We start from the raw sequence: 20,214 nt of genomic DNA on the forward strand, positions 1-20,214 counted from the left end.
GTAATATAAAGTCTCATTAGATTAGTTTATAATTTACTTAATTATTAAGCACCCTTAGCGAAAATAACCACCATAAATATTTTTGGCGTTCTACTTGACGACTTATCCGATATGTCAAAATTAATTTTATGCCACTAATTAATAAGTTTTTTCCACATCTTATGCATTATTAGGCATTAGTTTTTGACATTACTTTTAGTTCCTCCAATAAAAATCTGATGGGAGAGAGATCTTGAGATTGGAGAGGCTAAATCATTTTATTCAATATTTGATGATTCTCTAACTCAGTCAAATAACTTATACAATGTTCTGAAGAATATGTTCTGGATTTAGGCTTTAAGTCATTTTTTATCTTTAAAAAAAATGGCTTACCATTAATCTAACTTTTCAGAGATATAGCATGACTTTTTAAGTGTCCCAGTAAACTACTTTTGTCATTACACCCTCAGTTTTTATTGTCACCTATAGCATTCCAACCACCATATATTACAGTCAACCATACACACTATTTTATCATACATTCAACGATATTTTTTCAGACAAACAATCTTCTTTTGAAACTAAAGATTTAAAACTTTGACATGTTGCTCCGCATTTACAGTCATTGATGATGCATTTTATTGTAATTTTGCCCACTTAAGCATTTATATGATTTTTATGATTTTTATCAAAGCATTTTAATCAAAATACTTCTATGTTTTTTAAATTACCTAATAACTTTATTGTATAAACATAAAAAATATTTTAATAAAAAATTGCATTTTTAAAAATAGTTAATGTCATTCAAATAATTATGAACAGTAGTGTGTTATATATATATATACATATATATATATATATATATATATATATATATATATATAATATATATATATATATATATATATATATATATATAATATATATTTATATATGATATATATTTATATGTAATATATATTTATATATAATATATATTTATATATATATTTTTATATATTTGTATATATTTTTTTATATATGTATATATATTTATATATATACATAAACATATATAAACATTTATATATATACCTAAACATATATATACGCTTCCTTCATCTTGCTTTCCTGATTCAAATAATTTGCAATCCTTTAAGTCGTCCGTCAATCGTTATCTTGCTCTACAATCTTCATCTTTTCTCTTCCAGTAACTTCCAACTTAAATTAGTGGTTGCTTGCAGCCTAGTTGGAAGCGAAGATGTTTAAAAAAAGTTTATATATATGTACCAATGCCCCTGGCAGAAGGCTATTTCAGTGTGGCATCACACTGCTTATCTAAACATGCATATATAGTTGTAGAGATAAATCTATATATAAACATTTCACAGTGCATTAAATTGATTTATCATTAGGACTTAGTTGTGGAGGTACTCGTTTATTCTTACAAACAAGGATTGTGTTTTTTTGAAGACGCCCTTCAATTTGGTCTGAGAATCGATTCAAAAGTAAATGGAAAATTGAAATCTGTTCAGCATGAGAAATGCACTACAGAAGTAAATAAATACGAAAATTATAAAGAAGATTTGAATAAAATGTTTAAAATACTGTGTGACAAGCTAATATTTGACTGTCTTTTTGATGCTAATGGGTACTACTCCAGTAGTTATTTTTCAAATTTATCAAGTTCATTGTTTTTAGTGAGTATAACTTTAAATACATTATTTTTTTTACAAACTTTTAACTATGAAATTTTATTAAAACATTTATTTTCTTTGAGGTTTTATTAGAAGACTTTATTTCTTTGTTTACACCATGGGTTAATCATATTGTTTTTAAGAAACTAGATATGCTTATAAGGTAACTTATACTGAATAGTTAAAATTTAAAATGAAAATCAATTATGTTAGTGTATTCCACAAATAGAGTGCTCAATGTTTTTAATGAACAGAGCAATAATAAATTAGTAAAAACACTTTCCTGATCAAAAAAGTTGTCTTCAACAACTTGTTTCATCAGGAAACTTCCTGATAAACCTACTAATGGAGAAACAAGTTGTTGAAAACAAAAATTATTTAAGTGTTTTTACTAATTTATATATTTGTGTGTGTGTCCTTAACACACACACACACACACACACACACACACACACACACACACACACACACACACACACACACACACACACACACACACACACACACACAGATATATATATATATATTATATATATATATTTATAAATGATATTTATTTTGAGAAGTGAAGTGAAGCTGATGAAAATAAATAAATCTTTTATATATATATATATATATATATATATATATATATATATATATATATATATATATATATATATACATATATATACATATAAAATGAGAAATAATTCTCATTTTATGAGAATTATTTCTCATTTTATATATATATATATATATATATATATATATATATATATGTATATAAATATATATATATATATATATATATATATATATATATATATATATATACATATATATATAAAATGAGAAATAATTCTTTCATTCATCAATATAAACAAAAACTTTCCATATAAACAGGTTTTTAAAATCAACAACCTGGTAAATCTCGATTCAGCAAATTAAATCCTATTGAAATTATGCTAAAACAGCTGTTCGAAAATGCGCATTTGACCGCAAGCCATGTTAGAATTAAATAGTTTTTTAGAATTAAAGCATATTTTCTTAAAAATCATTAGTTTGGATTTATAAACTAAATTTTTTTATAAAAAATACTCATATTGTATCAAAAATAATTCCCACTCCCCATTTTATTAAACCCCCTCCCCCCCCCCATCCCCCATTAATTAGATCTAGACTAAAATTCCCACCCCCTCCTTTTATCCCCCCTGCCCCCCTGTGTTAAGGACTCAAGAGTAAGAGCATTAACGATAACATTTTTTTTTAAAGCAAGACTATTTACGCATATTTATGTTATTTGTTAACTGAATTACTCAACTATTTATTAATTGCCGTGTCTTTTATTATATTAATATTTGTTATTATTAATATATTAGCATCAATTAGTTAATAAAAAAATTTAAAAAAAACGAAAATAGACTCCATTAGGAATTGAACCCGGAGCGCAGGCACCTTGATCAAACTAGTAACCATTACACCACACAATATTGTTATTCAATAAGATAATAAAGTTTAAATAGAATAAATTTGTTTTGACATATGATATTTTTTAAGTAATTAATGCACTTTAAAATAAAATAACTTCCACATGATTAATACGTAAGCGTTATGTCAGTGTTGCACTATCAGAAAATCAGGGAATTAGGGAATCAGTCATCTGGGTAAATATATATTAGATATATATATATATATATATACATACATACATACATACATACATACATACATACATACATACATACATACATACATACATACATACATACATACATACATACATACATACATTCATACATACATACATACATACATACATACATACATACATACATACATACTTACGTACGTACGTACCTACATACATACATACATACATACATACATACATACATACATACATACATATATATATATATATATATATATACATACATATATATATATATATATATATATATATATATATATATATATATATATATATATATATATATATATATATATATATATATACATATATATAACATGCCATGGTTTCACTAAAACTTTTGTCTCATACTTCCTCTTCATCAAACTAACCCTATTATGGTACTTTATTTTTTTGAACTTCTTGAATTTTTTTTTTAAAAAAAACTATATTTTCATCAATTTAGTTAATTAAAAATATGGTATTAATAATTAATTTTAAAGGTATTTTTTTCTAAGGGCTTTCATTTTTTTTTTAAATATTAAGTTAATGTATTTAAAGTGATTTAAACACATTATTATCTTCGTAAATGTTTTTGCTCTTTCTTATTATATTCCTAATTTTTATTTAGAAAGCAGTATATTACTATTACGAGTTTTTATAATAAAAACCATGAAAAACTTCAAAATTTATTAAAAAATTTTATTAAATCTATTAACTGTCTGCCCAAGCCAAAATTCTCAGTCAATATATGTACACTCTGCAGCATCTATGGCTATTTAAATCAGTTGATTTATATAGCCATATAAATATAATATATATTTACATTTATATAGCCATATAAATAAGTATACCCTGATGTGTCTAGGGCTAAATTAGTTGTTGCATGTACGCTTCACTGCTTCTATCGCTAAATCATTTATTACTCAATGTGCCTATCCCTAAATAATTGATTGGTAATATGCGTCAAGCCTTGTTATGAGATTTTGTTGCATAGCGGAAAAGCATAATGTGAATAAATCTTACTTTACTCAATAAAGATATTTACATCAATAAAAGTTCATTTTGTTAGTTGCATATTTTTGAATACCTCATTGTAATTAAATTTCAAACCACATTAAAAATTGTTATAAGTCTTTATCTTTATGAAATATCTTTAAATTAAACAATATTGTTATAGAAAAAGTTATAAATAAAATTTAAAGTTGTTTAAAAAAAAAAATTTCTTTATTATATAATATACTTATTTAAACTTATTTTTTGTTCTTTAAAATATTAATTTTATGATTATATTTTTTTTAAAAGAGGGGACACTTATTTATGGTTGAATTTCTTAAAGGGATTTAAATGTACTTACTGCAGAGTTTTTTAAACAATTTACACAACTACACAATTAGATTGAGTTTTCCCCTTTGTTTGCGTTATCTAAAACATTTTAGTTCAACTGGCTTTTGAGAAAATAAAAATTAAATAAAATAAAGATTACTGCTTTTCTGCTTTGTTCTTTTTTTATTTCCCTTAAAATATTATGTTTTTATTTACCATGAAACCTAATGTATTTTCACTATTTCTTACTAAATCCAGAAAAAATAATAGTATTTTTGGCTTTAAGATGTTATTAGCAGAACTTGTTTTTAACAAAATTTATTATAATTTTGAAATTTACAAATCTTATATTTATAGCACTGGTATAATTGGTATTAGTCTTATTTTATTTTTGTTTGGTTATACAAGTTTGGTTTGTTTTATAAAAAAATAATGAAATTCTTCTACATAAAATTTAATGGTAAAGGGAAAATCAATAATATTTATAACTCGAGTTTAAAAGAACGTTTTTGTATTGATGTCATTTATTAACTACAAAAGCGCATTAATCAGACCAGTATTTTTTTTTTGAGCCAGAACTTACCTTTGAGAAAAAAAATGTCGTTAAATATATTAAAGTTTTTCACTTTAACAGTCATTAATAAATAAAAACTATCAACTTTTTTTTTTTCACATTTTGGCTTTAACAAAATCTTTGGTTACTACTCATAAACTAGTAAATCATTTTTAATTGACATTCAGTCTATGATCAATTCAAAAAATTAATGATAAAGAAAAAACTTGTTAAAAAGCAATTTCAAAACTGATATGAAAAATAAAGTTACATGCAATACGAACATTTTAAAGTAACTTGAATTAAATTTATCAATTTTTTTTTTACTTAAGCATAGTTTTAAAATTTTAGCAGTAATAAAAAATTGTATAACGAAGCATTTTAAAATTTTTAAAAGAATTTTAATTAAAATTAATAAAATAAATTTATATTTAATTTAGTTAATAATAAATTTAATTTAAATTTTATAAAATAAATTAAAAACAATATTTTTTTTTTAAATAGAAAATAGAAAAATAATTATTTATCTGTTTTTTTCATCTAATAAAATAAATATTCCACAAATGTTATTTGCAACAAATAGTTACAGCTTAATGCTTACTGCATAAACTGTGCTAAAAGACTGTTTAAAGAAACTGGTTAAAAAAAGTTTTTGCCTAACATAAATTGAGTAATGTGTACGTGAAATTACCATTAGGTATGTAAAATTCAAGTAGTTTAATACTTCTTAACAAGACCTGATGGGGTAGTGGTCGTAGAGCACTTGCCTCATAAGCGAGAAGTTCTGAATTCAATCCCCACCATAACCCTGGTAGTACTGCGCTCAACTTGTCTCTCCGCACAGCGGCCTTGTTCGTCAAGATTCGTGTTTTTGAGTTATAAAGTTGATAAAGGGTTGTAACGATAACTAAAGTATCCTCTTTGGTTGTAGTGCCCTTCATGGTCTTTGGGAGGTAAATTTTTAATGTGGTAGTGGTGTAGTGGTAGAATGCTCGCTTCATAAGCTAGAGGTTCCGAGTTTGATTCCCACCATATCCCTGGTAGTACCGCGCTCAAGTTGTTTCTCCGCACAGCGGCCTCGTTTGTCAAGGTTCGTGTTTCGGAGTTATAGAGTTGAGTTTTCGGAGTTATTAAAAAAAAAAAATTGAAACTAAAAAAACAAAGTATTATATTCAATTCTTTATTTTTATTAACTTGATTTGAATATTCTGGTCATAAATTATGATATATTTATAGATATTGATTGGCAGAGAAAAAACTATTAGTTTAGCTAGTAACATCGAGAGTTAGAGTTGTTTGTGTCATTTAGCGCTAATTAATATTAAGCTTCTATACTCTGTTGTATTAATAAATATAATTATCAATCTTTTAGATTTTTAACAGACCACTTCAGAGGTCTGATAAAAATTTAAAATAGTGATAATTATATATTCAACTATCTTTATCCTTCTATTTTATAATTCAACAGCTTAGGCCCTCTGGAAAAATGGCTAGCATTCTTACCAATACAACAAATTACAATTTAATAAATTCATTTATGTATACAATATATGCTGTATTTTTTTTATTTCTTTGAATAATAATGGGTTTTTATTTCCCATGTATATGGCAAATACAATTTGCAACCAGAACATAATGATGCGATAAATTATGAAATAACACAAATGTTGATACAGTACTCTGAAGATCACCTTGGACATTGCATCATATCCCATGAGTATTTTATTTTATTTTTAAAGCAATTCATTTGTACATTCTAAAACCATATAAGTTTAATTAATCTTTGATAGCTTTTTACAAAACTTACCTGAGAGACTAGAAACTAGTGCCCCCTTCACCCACCATTAAACTCCAGTTAGGGAATCAAATGGTGATATATCATTTCTTTGATTGTTAGAGTAAGTTTTTTTTAATTGGGAGGGATGAGGAACCCGTACAGAAATTTTGTTTTTTTTAACATCTTCACTTTCAACGAGGCTGCAAGCAACCACTATTAGAGTTGGAAGTTACTGGAAGAGAAAAGATAATGTTTATAGAGCAAGATAATAATTTACAGACAAAAAAAAGATTGCAAATTATATGAATCAGGAAAGCAAGATGAAGAAAGCGAATTCCAAAGAACTAATATTCGATGAAAAAAACTAGACAAATAAGAATTTTTGGAGCACTTAGGAATAGTCACAGAAAAAAGGATGAGACTTAATTAAATGACGAGTAACACAAGAATGAATTTTAGTAGATGGCACAAGAAACGCTAGCTCTTTAGAGCAGTACCCATTATAGTATTTATAGGAAAGAGAAAGAGAAGCAACATGATGATGTAATAATAGTTGAAGATTGGCTGCAAGAGAAGGTCCAACTATGTTTACAATGCGTTTTTGCACCTTGTCTAAAAGAGAAAGGCATGATTATTAGATTTGCCCCAGATATGGCAACAGTATTGCATACAAGGACAGATTTTAGGTTTATAAAGGTAGAGAATAGAATCCGGAGTAAGAAAATGGCGAGCACAATAAAGAGATGCAACCAGCAGATTAGATATATGGCTTCCAAGAAAGATTGGAAGTAAGAGTTAATCCTAAAAGATTAAGGGTAGATGACTCATCGATTCATTTTATCTGAATTAAAGTTCACCAGCCACTGTGAGCCCCATGCTGTAGCAAAAGTGAGATCCTTTTCAAGCTCAAATGCCCCCTTCAAGCAATTTGAGGGTGTTGGCTTCTTATCAAGACAAAAATAAATGGTAGTATCATCAGAGAACAATGCCACCTTAGATGTGAGAATATCTGGAAGATCATAAATGTCAATTAAAAAGAGTATAGGGCCAAGAATAGAACCTTTAGGAACTCCTAAAAATACAGGATATGAAGAAGAGTGCTGTCCATTGAGTACAACTTTGATACTTCGATTGGAAAGGAAGGATTCAGTAATCTTAAAGATGTTACCTGATACACTGTAGGAAGAAAGCTTATGGAGAAGACCAGCATGCCAAACTTTATTAATAGCTTTAGAAATATCAAGAGTGATAACCTTAACCTCTCCACCTCTATCTAATGCACAAGAAAACCTATCAGTTATTACTATTAACAAATCAGCAGTAAAACAAGAAGATTGAAATCCATATGAATAATCAGAAAATAAGTTAATAGGTTCAAAATTAAGAGATTAAGTGTTTGTTAATCAAAGACTCAAAAGCCTTGCTTATGATTAAAAGAAGAATAAAAGGGCAGTAGTTAGACAAGTCAGATCACTCTCTAGAGTTTTTGAAAATAAGGATAACAGATGCCGCTTTCCAGCAGGCTGGAAAACAAGACTTTGATAAGCACTTGTTAAATAGTTTTGAAAGTTTAGACGACAGCTCTGGAGAACACTATTGCAAGACTATTACAGGTATGCTGTCTGGACCACAAGCTGTAGAAGAGTCTACAGCTTGTGGTCCAGGCAGCATACCAGGAAATCACTTTAGATACAGAAGTTGGAGTGACACAAATATCAAGCAATGGATCAACCTGTTGAGAGGGAATAAAAGATTCCATCCCAGCCTGAATCCAAGAAGATATGTCAGAAACACATCTGTCAGCAGCAAGACGAAAGATTTCTACCCAAGGGCCATCATGAAGGAAATCACAGAAAGAGTCCCAGTCAGCTTTAAAGAAGTTGTAAGAGGTACAATGATAGAGGGGATTCTGATGATGAAAAAAAATGAGAAAATAGTTTTAGAGAGATCAACCATGATCAGAAGCACCTTAGGGTGAATGTGGAGAAACTGAGTACTGACTAGGATCAGAAACAAGACATAAATCGAGTAGAGAAGGTAAATTGAAAGGGTTCGGGTTGTTAGGAAAGCAAGTTGAGAAGTTGAATATTTGAGTTAGAGATTGAGAAAAGCAAAAGTTGTGAGACTTAATGCCTGCAGAGTCACTGACACTAGAGCCAAGCCATTCAGTGTAATGAGTATTAAAGTCACCAACAGCAATGATATTGGCTAATAGATAAAGAGAAAGGGATTGCTCAATTTGATTGGAAATCACATCAAAAAGAGTGCAGTCTTGAGATGAAGGAGAGCGATATAAAACAAAGAGTTGGAGTCTTTATGGGTTAAAGGAGATAACCATCAACACCAAGATCACAAGATGAGACAGCCGAACTCAAATTAGTCTTGCAAAGAGCAAATAGGTCTGGTAAACTTTGCAAGAGATAAGACTTAACAGAAGAAAAGTTACTTTGAAGACCATGAATATTAGTGAATGATTAGGTTTAGAGAACTTGGTGATGATGATGGTTTTTTGTGTTTTATAGTTTTTGGTACTTTGCTCATACCTAAATTTGTTAAAGAACTTGACTTAAAGCATAGATAGTACTTAGTACACTGTTTAATAGCCCAAGCCTCATTACTATTAATCAACGCTAAGCTGTAACAATGGGCTTCAAATGTGGCCTTGGTAATGCACACCAAAAGTACAAACAGGGACACCATCCATGCACATTTTAGCACTGTTAATACTTTGGTAGTTTTCAGCTATTGATGGAATCAGCCTCTCTGAGAGCTACCACAGAGTTCGGGAAACCTGACTACTAGCTGCCCTCAAGACCATAAAACTGAGTTTTAGAGCTGTACCCTCATTAGGAGATAATAGAATGAGTTGCCTGGTCATAAAAACAGAGACACGGGCAAAACCCATGCATTGAGTCAAGAAGATCCAGCATTCAACATCTTAAACTGGAAACAATATATTATAAATACATCTGCGCCAACCTAATAGATGAAGAAGGGGTGTGAGGCTGGTCAACAGATAGAATCTGTTTATCCCTTAAGTTTTTGCCTAGTAGGCCTTCTACAAGACAGTAGCCAGGTGCATTAAGCATCTGCCCAAAGTTAGTATTTTTATTGAGACTCTATCTCTATCTAGTAAGTGACCGGGGCCCCGAGTCACTTACTAGATAGAGATAGTGTTAAAATACAAGGAAAGTATAAATGAGGGTTTAAAAAGTTGTAAGTTGTATAAAAAAAGTAAACATGAAGATGGGAATGAGTTATAAGGTTTTTTTGATGTTCATGGAAAAAAACTGGATTAATAAAAGTTTTTAAAGCATGAAGCGATTGATACAGTAGAAGGATGCAACTTGTTGAATAAATAGCCAAGCAAGAATGAGTTTATCGTTATAGAAATAATAGCTTGTTTGAGCATTGATCATTATTGTATTAGTAGAAAAAAGAAAGAAATGCAACCTTATAACAATGGGAGAGTGGCTCAAGCTTGGCAGATAAACCAGGTCTAATTACATTTACGATGTGCTTTTAGACTTTGTCTGTGGGTAAGAGGGTTGTTATTTGTCAATATAAGAATGCCATCAATATTACAATATTTTTTTGCAGTAAATAAATGAGATTTGTTGGCTAACAAAAATTGTGGATTTTAAGTCTTGAATTAAAATCCATAAGTCACTGTAAACCTTAGGCTGTTACAGAAGAGAGATTAATTTTAAAATCAGCTGCTTGTTCTAAGTAATTTAAAAGTGAAGATTTTTGGTCAAGACAAGAGCATAAAGTTGAGTCATCAGCAAATAGAGAAGATCGTTATTGCAGATAAGAAATAATACAGGAGCAAAGATAGAGCCTTGTGGTATCTATATAAGTTACTTGAAATAAAGCCTTCAAGAATAACTTTATTACTGCAGTTAGTAAGAAATAATTTAATAATGTCGAAACCTTTATGTGAAGAAACTAATAACAGAGTGAAGACTAATCATAGGATAGTTGGAGAGGTCAAAGCGTTTTATAGAGTTTTGAAAAATTAGAACCACTTATTTAGCACTTTGTAAAAGTTTGGCAAATATTGGAGAAAGTTCTGAAGAACACTTTTTTAAGAAATCAGTAGCACAGTAGTAACTTGTCAGTAGCACAAATTGTATTTTAGTATTGGAAGCCAGAGTGATTTCAATGTTTAATAATGGGTTAATCTGTTTAACTGTCAGGAAGAGTATAGCTATTATATTCAAGAATCAAATTAGAGTAAGATTTCTTTGCAAATAACTCTGCTTTATTCTAGGGAGAAGTAAGAGCTTAACATCAGACAGGACTTTTTACATTGACTTCTTGCCATAATAAAAGGGCACTTGTTCTTAAGAGAGATTTTATACTAGAAGGAATATAAGCTTCCAAGATGCACTTTATGCATACATATTATGGATATAAGCATATCTGTTTGCTATTTATTTAGATTCTGGCATATAATGCCCTTTCATTGTTATATAAACTTTGGTCTTTTTATGCTGTAGTATTTGTCGAAAGAGAAGATGATCGGATAGATGTGTGGTGTGACTCTAGCAAGACAAGAAAAAGGAGGCATAATCCTATACAGATTTGAAAAAATGTAATTAACAACATTTGTAAGAAAAGAATAAAGTAATTTAGGTATCAGCATGTAGAGAGGTAGCAGCTTCTGTAGAAAATGGAAGTGGTAGAAGTAAGACATTTTAAAGAGAGTGCCGTACATATTGAATGAATGAGATTTAGGAAAAAAAAATGCTCTAGATTGTTTATATTAGAAAGACAGCATAAGAGAGAAAGGCTAAAGCCTGATGATGATGATCATCATCATCATCATGGTGATGATGATGATGATCATCATCATCAAGCTTTAGCCTTCCTCTTTTATGCTGTTGATGATGATCATGATATTGACGATAATAATGATGATGATGATCATGATAATAATGATGATTAGGATGATCATTTTGATCATAATGATGTTTATATATGCATATATATATACAAAATATAACATGAATTTTGAATTAAAAAAATATACTTTATTATATATAAATGTTTATGCAGCTCCGGTCACAAATCCGGCCCCAGCCCTGGCCCTGGCTATATATTTTATCAAACCCGGCCCCAGTCAAATATCAACCCCAGTCACTTACTATCTCCAGCCTTTACTCAACCAAGAGCCCCAAGCCAGTGGGTGTTTTAAGTTGCAGTTGGTTTCTTCTAGCCTTTGCCTAAAAAAGCCTATCCTATAAGGCAGTGGGACATGAAGCAGGTTGTACTGGGTTACATGTTACCAGTAGCAGTATAATCTGACCTGACTTCTATGAAATCTATGAAAAAACCCATGGAAAAATTATGGAATTTCCATGGGTATTTAAAACACATTTCCATGGATTTTCTAGGGAAAAACCATGGGTTTTCCATGGAAAAACTATGAGTTTTCCATGGAAAAGTGCTCCAAATACCAATGGAAATTCCAGGGGTTTACCATGGTAAAATAGCATTTTTGTTCTCAAGTTTTTTGAAATCTATTGTTATTTTAGTTGTCATATAAAACCATATACGCGAAATTTATCACACAAGTCATTAATATTGTTGAATTCTCTTAATCTATGGGGGATCCCTTTCGAGGTATAAAATCAATAAACAAAATAAAATATAAATCTTGTTGAATCCTGCAAACCTCATGTTGTACATCATCCTATCTGCATGATGTAAAATATTATTTCACCAGTCAAGCCTGTCTGTCGATAATGTTGTAATTTAAATGAAATGATAAAGTTAAAATGAAAAGATTTATGCAAATATATAAATGTTACCTGTATGTTGATAACATTTATATAGATTAAAGCAGCAACAAATATATTTGTACTTATAAATGGTAATTTAAATAAAGCTCACTTCTTTGTCCATTCCATCTGACAGATGTAAAACATTATTTCTATTGCTAGTCAAACTTGCCTGCTTATAATGCAGTAATTTAAATAAAATGATAAAGTTAAAATGAAAGGACTTATGCACACACTATTAAATTCAAAAATTTATTATATTTTTACTTTACTATTTAAAATATAATAAATATAAATTATTATATTTATGATAAATTATAAATTGCAAAAAACTCCTCATATAAATCAACATATTTGTTCAAAAACTAGTTGCTTTCATGTAGCTAATAAAGACTCTTTTTCAGTATTAGGCTGCACCCAAACTTGGCATCAGTTAAAAATCAAAGAAGCATTACATGTTCTGTGGGAAAAACCTGATCTTAATAAACAGGTTTTTAATTATAAGCTATGACTCCAGCTCTAATCGAATTTTCTATTAATCAATGACGTAGTATTATACTGATTATCTACATTTTCCATAATTCTATGATGTAGGTTTTCACACCTTTCAAATTTTCTTTTGTTTGACTAACAAATAAAATTAATGTCTGTTTTCACTAAATATTAAATAGTTTTTGTACTTAATAGTTTTATACTTGAAAACGATTATTGTACAATCGAAACATGTTGTTGAAACTGAAAAAAAAAGTTATATTTATTAGATAATAAATATAATAAATATGTAACTTATTAAGTATAGTAATGTAAGACCGTAATAAATATAATAAGTGTGTGCATAAATTAATTAATTTTTACTTTAGACAAGCTTTTCACATTAATTAAATACAAACATTTAAAAATAATTGTATTTTAATAAATAATAGTATATTATTTATAAACATTGCTTTTATCTGTGATCTTACATTTATTAAATCACAAGATCTTGGAGGCCAATTCACAGGTCCAAAACATGAAATTAGGCGGTCACCAAACGTGTCTTTCAATAAATCGATTGTGGCACGAGCTGTATGACATGTTGCGCCGTCTTGTTGAAACCACAGCTCCTGGACATCATGGTTGTTCAATTCAGGAATGAAAAAGTTTGTAATCATGGCTCTATACCTATCACCATTGACTGTAATGTTCTGGTCATCATCATTTTTGAAGAAGTACGGACCAATGATTCTACCAGCCCATAAAGCGCACCAAACAGTCATTTTTTCTGGATGTAACGGTGTTTTGACATACACTTGAAGATTATCTTCACTCCAAATGCGGCAGTTTTGTTTGTTGACGTAACCATTCAACCAGAAGTGCGCTTCATCGCTAAAGAAAATTCGCTTTTGAAAATCGGGAACAACGGCAATCTCGTTTTGGGCCCATTCGACGAATCTACGCCTTGCTTGATGATCGTTTGGCTTCAATTCTTGCACGAGTTGGATTTTGTAAGCACGCATACCAAGATCCTTCCGCAAAATCTTCCATACACTGGATGGACACAGATCCAATTCCTGTGCTCGATGGCAGATAGACTCATTCGGGTCTTCCGCAATGCTACGCTCTACAGTAGCAATAGCTTCTTCTGTACGCACCGTACGGCGTCTCTGGGGATGCGAGTTATCAATAAGAGTAAACGTGGTGCGAAAACGTTCCATGGTTAATCGAATTAACTGCTCTGATGGATGATTTTGTCAAGGATAAAATGGACGTAGAGCGCGATACGTATTCCGCACAGAACCATTATTTTCGAAATAAAATTGAACTATTTGCAAGCGTTGTTCAGGCGTGAGTCTATTCATGATGAATTGCCAAACCAAACTGAGAATAAATCACTTGTCCCCTGTTAAATCGGTCGCCATCTTGAACAGTAATGCCAACTTAAAATTCTATACCTCTAAAAAAAACACCCTTTAAATCCTGACTAGAATGGTTGCATCAACAAAAAGACAAAAACAACTTAACAGAACTAATATTGAATATTAGTTCAAATCATATTAAATGTGATGCATTGTATGGAATTTGGAATTTCAATTTAAATAGGAAAACCATGGTTTACTGATGGAATTCCATGAAATATTTTTGTAAAGGTAGTTTCACAAGAATACAAGTTCAGACAAAAGTCTCAGCAGATTTTCTTCCCCAATTCATTCATAGATATTGGCCAATCTCTAGCAACTTATAGTCACTAGTAAGTTATAAAAACATGTTAAAAATAATAAATTTTTTTAATAAATAAGATACTTTTTGAATTCTGTAGTATACATTGTATAGATTGTGTACTATACAGTTTTATTTCTGTATTGTTAGTTACTAATTGTTGATAGTTGTTGACAAAACTTTTCCTTTAGTCACAGGTGAGGTGGGTTATACAATATGTATGAAATTCCTTTGCTTGACTAACTTTGTGCAAGTATGTTTAACTTCTTTTTCTATAAATCGAAAACAATTTCTGCAAAGATCAAAATTCTCTTTGGTTGTGGAAAATTTTAAATTACTTTGGATAGGGTCTATATTAATATTAGTTTTAAGGTATTTAAAACTAATCTTAAATTTAATCTTTGTAAATATTTTGCTAAATAAAAATCGACTATTAGAAATGTATATAATACTAAAAGTATTTAAAACATAAAAATAGTTTTTTAGTTTATTCAAAACATAAGTATGAGAAATATTTAATTGTTTTTATTACACAAAGTATACAAATATTTTTTGCTCTTCACTTTGCATGAAACATTGTTAAAGACATACTGCTGAAATTAGCCATTAGTGTGTACATCAACTGAGGTTGGTATTTTGCCAGAAACTAATCTAAATTTGCAGGACTTTTAGTTCTAAAAAGCAAAAGATTTTTCTTTGTTATGTTTTTTTAATAATTTTATAGTTACTAAGTTTTACAAATTTTAGCATATCTGTATATTAACTGTGCCCGATTTATAATGGTTTTTTTAATTTAAAGATTTCCAGGGTTTTTTAAAACTTTTGGTTACTTTTTTTGTTTATTTACTTTTTGTTTGTAATTTACATAATTACTTTTATATTGTTTTATTCTATTCAAATGATACAATTTTGAAAAATAAAAAGGCTTAAAAACTACCTGAATATTATTGTTAAAGTCAAATTTTTCAATAATTTAAAACTCTTTATTCAAATTTTATTGTTTAAATTTTGTGGCCACAATGTGTTTAGGAATTTAAAAAAAATATTGAAAACTTATTATTACAAAGCAACTATTAGCAAAGAATTGTAATTATTCAATGAGGCATGTAAAAAAAGGTACTCTAAACATCTGTGGAAAATTTATTTATTAGAGTCCCTAAATAACTTCTTGATATGTCACTATCATAAAACCTTAAGTCGAATATTTGTTTACTTAGTATTCCTAAATCAATTCCCTATGATTTTTTACTTTAGCTATAAATGTATGGTTAATTTATTGAAATTGATATAAAAAGTGTTATTTGCTTTATTTACATAGAAAATAAATCATTGATGGCAATTTTTATAGAAAATTTTAAAATTTCTGTATAAGTATTTCTAGCATTCTACTACACTTTTGAAACATGTATTTAAAAAATGTATTTCATTTTTAGAAAAAATATTATATTGAGAAAATTTTTTCTATTGTATTATGTTATTTAATTGGTTAAATACTGATTATATTATTTTATTATATTTTTTGAAACCTAAATTTAATTTAAATTCTGTTATTACAACTTTGACTGTTAATTAGTATTATCCTTTAATTTGCAAAAATTATAATAATCACATGTTTAGCCTAAGCAAAACTTATGTATCAATTCACCTATTTATGTGAAATTAGGTTTAAAACCTTCAGCTATTCTTTTATGTGTTTTTGCACCTCTTCACTGGATCATCTTTTTCTTTGGTCTATATCTTTTTTTTTCCCCAAGACTGCACTCTTTTGGATGTTAGTTTTGAATAAACTGACTAATCCTTTTTTTACTTTATCCATAAGCCAATAATATTATTATTGTTGACTTATTTGCTCATTACAATAAATGACTGGGCTCTAGTACCGCTGACTCTGCTCGTACTGATGCTCACAATTCAAATAGTTAACAACCCAATTATTTAACTACACTCCTTGGTTTGTGTTTTATTTTTTACCCTAGCATATGCTCAGCTTCTTTTTATTCTCCTTTGTGTAGTTTGGAACATGCTATGGTTTCACTAAAACTTTTATCTCATACTTCTTCTTCATCAGACTAACCCTATTATGGCACTTTATTTTTTGAACTTCTTGAATTTGTTAAAAAAATAAACTACATTTTTATCAATTTAGTTAATTAAAAATATGATATTAATAATTAATTTTAAGGGACTTTTTTTCTAAGGGCTTTCATTTTTGTTTAAAATATTAAGTTAATGTATTTAAAGTGATTTAAACACATTATTAGCTTCATAAATGTTTTTGCTCTTTCTTATTATATTCCTAATTTTTATTTAGAAAGCAGTATATTACTAAAAGTCATTCAAAGCAATTTGAAGAAATTTTTCTTGAAGAATTAAAGCATGTAACAAGTTATTTAGAAAAACAATCATACATTCTGGTTGAGAACTTTGAAGAAAAACAATTATTGTGTTACTTGCATCAAATAAATGCTTTAGTAGGTTAAGTTTTTTTTTTTTTTTTTTTTTTCATGTTTTGGAGAACGTTTTTTTGGAAAAAGGTGAAAAAAGTCAAATAATAATTAAAAAAATGGTTGCTGCCCCAACCCAAACCTTTAGTTTATAAAGAAGTACTCCTTAGTTGATAAAGAAGTATTCTTTAGTTGATAAATAAGTTCTCCCTACTTAGTCAGTCAATGTATGTACTGAAGCCCCTGGCAGCCTCCTATTTTAGTCTGATGTCAGACTCTAAAAGAAGATCTCTAAATGAAGCTAAATCAAAAAAAATCCACTTTAAAATATAATAATACAATATGTGTTAAACAAATTTAAAAAAAATATATTACATTTTAGTAATGTAAAAGCAAAAGTTACAAAAGCAAAAAAAAGCAATTTGAACAAATAATAATTTTAAATTAATTAAATTACCTGATTTTAGCAATATCAATTCAAAAGATGTACACGTTAATTTGACATCAAAAGACATCAAATAAATTACAATATATGTATATGTATATGTATATATATGTATATCTATATATATATATATATATATATATATATATATATATATATATATATATATATATATATATATATATATATATATATATATATATGTATATATATATATATATATATATATATATATATATATATATATATATATATATATATATATATGTATGTATGTATATATATATATGTATGTATGTATGTATGTATATATTATATATACCCACATAATTCATGGGTAAACCTATGTATTTATTTATATATTTATAAATGTATATATATATATGTATATATATATTTATATATACATATATTTATATATACATATATTTATATATATATATATATATATATATATATATATATATATATATATATATATATATAAACACAAACACACACATACATTGTATTACAATTTTTAACAGTATGTTGGTATAAATTAAAAAATGTTAATGTTCTGTCATTTACAGTTTGGAGAAAGCGTCAAATCTTTAGATTTATTATGGAATTCATCAACATCGTTTTCACAAACTGGTAGAAGTATTTTTATATTATTATTTACTTTTAACAAAAAGATTTTCAAAATTTTATGTTTTTTATTTATCTTCTATAAAACAGATTTTGTTGCCAATACTGAGACCTGTTTAAAGTGTGCAGCACATGTTATTCATATGATGAAAGAAATTAATAAGAACTTCCACTGTGTGAGATTTTATATTAAAACTTTTTTAATGTATATACATACAAGATAGATTCTCTTTACAGTAAACAATTTTTAACCTCTTTTTATTTATTGTTCTAATAATAAAATAAGTATTCAGCTAAATCTATGAATAATTAACTTTAAGCCAACAGAAATAAAGTTTGTAAAATTTGTTTGTAGAAAATGATTGAGATAAATAACATGTTGATAGAATTTCTTCAAAATACAATGAATATCTTTGTAACACGTCTAAATGTGCATTCAGAAAATCTTATTCGTATGTTGTTTTTGTTTTTTGTTTTTTTGTTTTAATTATTTTCTTATTTTTTATATGAAATATTTTAAGTATTTATATTAGCATGTATTTAGCATCTATATATAGCATATATCTATATGTTATATGAGTAGCATATATCTATATGTTATATGCATCAATACTAGTTGTATGTGTTTATTTTTACAGAAAATGTTTCATTAAACGAAACTCGTGTTGTTAGTTTAAATGACAAGAGCTTAGATGAGGAAGAATGGTTTGCAATAAGGTTTAAAAAAGACTGTCTTGTTGATCTTATTCAATTTTTAAGAAATGAATCTTTTGAATGTTTTAATGAACTTTCCTTAATGAACAATGGTTTTTGCTTGCAAGTTGAGGTAGAATCTTGTTTTTTGTTTGCAAGTAGACATAGAATTTTGTTTTGTGTTTAAAATAAAAAGATAAATTTTTTAACTTAACATTTTTTTGCTAGAAATACATTTTACAATTACATGACTCATCATTTCAAAAACTTTCTTCTATCAAATCAACACTAGCAAATACAGTTATTCAAACTCAAATTTTGGTTAAGTATGTAAATCTTTTGTGAGGTTTATCTTATTTTTGTTTCTTTTTATTGTTCTATTTCATTTAATCATAGATAGCATCACTCTTTTGTAATGCTACCCCATCCCCACGCTTACCTATAATTAGGCTGTTTAGAATAAAATATATTAAATAGTATATCTTCAAAAAAAATTGAATTTTTAAGAACCTCATTATAACAACTTAGTACAAATAAAAAAGCATCCACCATTAGAATAATTTTTTTTTGTTATTTTTATTTTTTTTATTTAACAATTAAATGTTTTATTAATCAAGAAAAGTTTATTCAAAGTATAAAAAAATGAAGCAAAACGGCAAAATAATGCAACAATATTTGTATATTTTCTTCAACTATGTTAAGCTAAATAAATATTTGTAGATGCACAGTTTATTGTTCTTAGATGCACAGTTTATTGTTCTGGGCCTGTAGCTTGGATTTCATGGGAAAATTTTTGGTCAGACTCAGCTTCAGCAATATTGTTTGCAGTTATAAATAAGTAAGTTTAAATAAATTAATCATTAGATCTAAAATGATTGAAATATATACATTGCAAGTTGTTCAATGTTTAACTTTTATTTTTTATTTTTTCTATGAAGGTTTTCTACTGTTGACCACATCAAAGCTATAGATATGGAAGCAAATGTCTTAAACATAATTGGAAAAGAAAAGGTCAGTATTTTGTTTTTGGTTTTGCA

General features: G+C 27.7%; 1 protein-coding gene across 3 annotated transcripts in view; it reads left to right on the top strand.

The window, feature by feature from the left end:
• LOC101239448 (uncharacterized) overlaps window positions 1–20,214 on the top strand; it is a 57,110-nt gene that overhangs the window by 23,481 nt on the left and 13,415 nt on the right. For all 3 annotated transcript variants that reach the window (XM_065793913.1, XM_065793914.1, XM_065793915.1), the window contains 10 exons: window positions 1,374–1,658; window positions 1,739–1,818; window positions 17,277–17,436; window positions 18,427–18,490; window positions 18,575–18,660; window positions 18,840–18,936; window positions 19,123–19,310; window positions 19,406–19,503; window positions 19,920–20,015; window positions 20,116–20,188. In XM_065793913.1, the coding sequence (XP_065649985.1) occupies window positions 1,374–1,658; window positions 1,739–1,818; window positions 17,277–17,436; window positions 18,427–18,490; window positions 18,575–18,660; window positions 18,840–18,936; window positions 19,123–19,310; window positions 19,406–19,503; window positions 19,920–20,015; window positions 20,116–20,188 (1,227 nt within the window). The remainder of the gene's footprint in view (window positions 1–1,373; window positions 1,659–1,738; window positions 1,819–17,276; window positions 17,437–18,426; window positions 18,491–18,574; window positions 18,661–18,839; window positions 18,937–19,122; window positions 19,311–19,405; window positions 19,504–19,919; window positions 20,016–20,115; window positions 20,189–20,214) is intronic.

This window comes from Hydra vulgaris, chromosome 03 (genome assembly GCF_038396675.1).
Source record: "Hydra vulgaris chromosome 03, alternate assembly HydraT2T_AEP".
Taxonomy (NCBI): domain Eukaryota; kingdom Metazoa; phylum Cnidaria; class Hydrozoa; order Anthoathecata; family Hydridae; genus Hydra; species Hydra vulgaris.